Source organism: Dipodomys ordii, unplaced genomic scaffold, assembly GCF_000151885.1.
Source record: "Dipodomys ordii isolate 6190 unplaced genomic scaffold, Dord_2.0 Scaffold6, whole genome shotgun sequence".
In the NCBI taxonomy this organism is placed as follows: domain Eukaryota; kingdom Metazoa; phylum Chordata; class Mammalia; order Rodentia; family Heteromyidae; genus Dipodomys; species Dipodomys ordii.
The window spans coordinates 14,651,675-14,656,125 of NW_012267222.1; the positions used below are offsets into that span (position 1 = coordinate 14,651,675).

Below are 4,451 nucleotides of genomic sequence, written 5' to 3' on the forward strand. Positions count from 1 at the left end.
CACACACACACACACACACACACACACACCCCCTCTAATGGACTTTCCTGCCCAAGCTGGCTAGAGTTCAAGCCCCACTACACACACACACCCTCTCATGGACTTTCCTGCCCAAGCTGGCTAGAGTTCAAGCCACACACACACACACACACACACACACCCTCTAATGGACTTTCCTGCCCAAGCTGGCTAGTGTTCAAGCCCCACTACCAACACACACACACACACACACACACACACCCTCTCATGGACTTTCCTGCCCAAGCTGGCTAGAGTTCAAGCCACACACACACACACACACACACACACACACACCCTCTCATGGACTTTCCTGCCCAAGCTGGCTAGAGTTCAAGCCCCACTACCAACACACACACACACACACACACCCACCCCTCATGGACTTTCCTGTCCAAGCTGGCTAGAGTTCAAGCCCCACTACCAACACACACACACACACACACACACACACACACACACACACACACACCTCATGGACTTTCCTGCCCAAGCTGGCTTTGAATCTTGATCTTACTCAGCCTCCTGAGAAGCTAGGATTACAGGCATGAGCCACCTGCATCTGGTAACCTTTTTCCTTTATGATTCTCACAACCCTAGTCCTACATTACTGTCCAATGAAAACAAGAGTAACACAAAACCCTAATCAGTTATTTTTTTTTCCTAGTCCTGGAGCTTGAACTCAAGAGCCTGGGCACTGTCTCTGAGCTTCTCTGTGCTCAAGGCACAGTGTCACTTCTGGCTTTTTCTGTTTATATAGTACTGAGGAATTGAACCTAGGGCTTCACACATGCTAGGCAAGTACTCTACCACTAAGGCAAGTACTCTAGGCAAGTACTTTACCCAGCCTCCTAATCAGTTTTTTAAAAGCTATACTTATGTAGCTTCAAAATGTAAACTTAAACAATCTTAGGAGTTTCAGTAGATATGTACTGAAGCATAAAACTAAGAACTACTTACCAAGACCTGTTACTACCATGGCTCCAAGATCAGCTACATAATTTCCTTTCCGAAATGTAGCAACTCGACCTCCAACACGATCCTGTTTTTTAAGAAATGGAATAGCCAAAGTCATCGATTCTATTTTTTCAGGGCAGGTACTGAAGCTTGGATTCAGGGCCTGAGCACTGTCCCTGAGCTTAAGTCTACCACTCTACCACTTGAGCCACTTCTAATTCTTTTTTTGTCGGTTGTGGGGCTTGAACTCTGGGCCTGGGCACTGTCCCTCAGCTCTTCAGCTCAAGGTTAGTGCTCTACACTAGAGCCACAGTGCCACTTCCAGCTTTTTCTGCTTATATGGTGCTGAGGAATCAAACCCTCAATGCATGCAAGGCAAGCACTCTACCACTGAGCCACCTTCCCAGCCCAATATACTTCTGATTTTTTGGTAGTTAACTGGAGAGAAGAATTTCATGGACTTTCTTGCTCAGGCTGGCTTCCAATGGCAATCCTCAGATCTTAGCCTTCAGCATAGCTAGGATTACAGGCATAAGGTGCATTAAAGCCAGGCTCATCAATTCTATTTTAACCATAATAACTCTGGCATACTAGAGCTTGATCTTTCCTAACCTAAAAAGAAAGGCTAGTCTGCAGTTTATATGGAGTGCAATCAACAGGACTGAAGATACTATAAGCAAATAAACATTAACCAGAACTGAGGGAAAGGTAACAAAATGTAAGAGGTATACATTAATAGCCAGAGGTACATGTAATCAAAGTATTACTGTCTCTCTAGCCCCATACTTTTCTACACACACACACACACACGCGCGCGCGTGTGTGTGTGTGTGTGTGCACGTGATGCTCAAGAGCCATCCATGGGGAAAATACATGTTCACGAATTCCAATGCTAAAAACCAACTTTTCTGGTACCATGGCTTAACTCTTGTCCCTAATCACTGAAGTTGGCTGTGGGATTTTTGGTTTGTTTTGAAATAGGCTAAGAGTCCAAGGAGCTTTTCAATTAAATTTGAAAAATCATTCATGACAATTATTTTCACCATGAACCCTAATGTGATGTTCACTTTTTCACTATATGCCATCACCTTTTATTCTTTTAGTTTTCATTGTTCTCCACTAATAATTAAGGGAGCTTTAGTTTCATCAGGGCCTACAGATTACCACAAAGAAGAATTAATTGCTACCTACAAGAATAGGTCCCCTATGTAAGAGCTGCCTAGCGAGAAATAATGAGCTGAAAATATCCATCCAAAAGACATACTGAAGCCTTACAAATAGTAAATAATCAACGAGAACTTATCAAAACATTATTGTCTAAAATGCTTTTATCCACAGAATGGCCTGTTGTCCCATATTAAGAGCACTTGCCCAGCAAGTATGAAGCCCCAGCACCAAGCCCCCTCTCCAATAAAAAAAGCTTCATCCATGACAGATAGTTTGTAAACCGAAGTAAATCCTTTACCCTGGCTTCCAGAAGTGTGACATCCATTCCAAAACTTTGCAGTTGTCGAGCTGCTGCCAAGCCGGAAACCCCAGAGCCTATAATAATTACCTTGCCCGTCTTTTTAGCTACGGGAAAAAGAAAAAGGAACAATATTAGAATATCTGGCTATAGTGTTTCTCTTTTTACTCATGAAAACCTCTGGGTTCTTAGCATAACATCTTAAAAGTAAGCAGTTTGGTTGTTTGTAAAATACCTAAAAACAAATGCCTGAAATGTATAAAGTTTAATTTGATATTGAATTTTTTTTTTTTTTTTTTTGGTTAGTTGTGGGGCTTGAACTCTGGGTCTGGGTGCTATCAGTTCTTCAACTCAAGGCTAGAGCTCTACCACTTGAGCCACAGTGTTATTTCCAATTTTCTAGTGGTTTATAAGAGATGACAGTCTCATGGACTTTCCTGCCAGGGCTGGCTTTGAACTATGATCCTCAGATCTGAGCCTCCTGAGTAGCTAAGATTACAGGTGTGAGCCACTAGTGCCCAGCTTGATAATGTTCATAAATCAAATATTATTATCTGGAGAATTAGTTTCTTCTCAATTTAGTCATGCAATGATGGTAGTGCTACAAACAAATGAACTGTTTATTTAACTTAGAGCTATACTAGGACATATTCTGAGTAAAAACTAGTTCTTTTAAGCTCTATTTTTATTTCTTAAATTAGTATCCCTTTCTTTGTGTAGGTGTGCTGGTACTGGGGCTTGAACTCAGGGCCTGGGCACTGTCCTTTAGCTTTATTTGCTTAAGACTAGTGCTCTACCACTTGAGCAACAGTTTTACTTCTAGCTTCTTGGTGGTTAATTGGACATAAGAATTTCAGAGATTTGGGCTGGGAAGGTGGCTTAGTGGTAGAGTGCTTGCCTTGCATGCCTGAGGACCTGGGTTCGGTTCCTCAGCACCAGTTAAGCAAAAAGAAAAAAGCTGGAAGAGGCGCTGTGGCTCAAGTGGTAGAGTGCTAGCCTTGAGCTGAAGAGCTGAGGGACAGTGCCCAGGCCCAGAGTTCAGGCCCCATGACCGGACCCCCGAAAAAAAAAGAATTTCAGAGATTTGTTTGCCCAAATTGACTTCAACCCTTGATTCTCAGACCTCAGTCTCCTAAGTAGCTAAGATTACAGACCACTGGCAAGCCAGCTAATATTTCTGTTTGAAGTTTCAATTCTCAAAATATTCCTGTTGCTTAGACTCCTGGCAGATATTATTCAAACACTATGAACAAGGCCAGTAGTAAACAGAAAAGACAATTTTGACAGAAAAACCTCAAAAGTCTTGCCTGCATAACTGACATCTTCCTGTGTGTGTCTGTGTACATATGTGTGAGTGTGTGTGTGTGGGTGTATGTGTCAGTTATGGGGCTTGAACTCACGCTCTAAGTGCTGTCCCTGAGCTTATGTGTTCAAGGCTAATGCTCTACCACTTGAACCACAGCTCCACTTCTGACATTTTGTGACTTACTGGAGATAGGTTTCAAGGAGACCATGTACTGGGTGGCTACACCTGTAATTCTAGCTACTCAGGATGTTGAGATCTGAGAATTATGTTCAAAGCCAGCCTGGCCAGCAAAACCCATGAGACTCTTATCTCCAATTAACCATCAGAAAACCAGATGTGATGTGACACTGTGGCTCAAAGTGGTAGAGTGCTGGCTTTGAGCAAAAAGAGTTCACAACAGCACCCAGGCCTTGAGTTCAAGCCTCATGACTACTACCACCACCAACAGCAAAAGTTTCAAGGATTTGTCTGCCTTGGGCTGGCTGGTTTTGAACTGTGAGCTTTAGTTCTCAGCCTTCTGAGTAGCTGGGATTACAGGTATGAGCCACTGACACCCAGCTGACTTCTATACTTAACAAATTTATTTTAATTATAAAAAAAAATCCTTTCCAAACTGGGCAGCCACATGCAGAAAACTAAAAGTGGACCCCAGCCTATCACCATGCACCAGCATCAACTCAAAATGGATTAAAGACCTTAACATTA

At 42.7% G+C, this 4,451-nt stretch overlaps 1 protein-coding gene across 1 annotated transcript in view; it reads right to left on the bottom strand.

Moving 5' to 3' along the window:
• Window positions 1–4,451, bottom strand: part of Kdm1a (lysine (K)-specific demethylase 1A) — an 81,162-nt gene that overhangs the window by 25,657 nt on the left and 51,054 nt on the right. The window contains exons 7-8 of the mRNA XM_013032458.1: window positions 2,441–2,547; window positions 979–1,060 (exon numbers count right to left, since the gene is read on the bottom strand). Of these exons, the coding sequence (XP_012887912.1) occupies window positions 979–1,060; window positions 2,441–2,547 (189 nt within the window). The remainder of the gene's footprint in view (window positions 1–978; window positions 1,061–2,440; window positions 2,548–4,451) is intronic.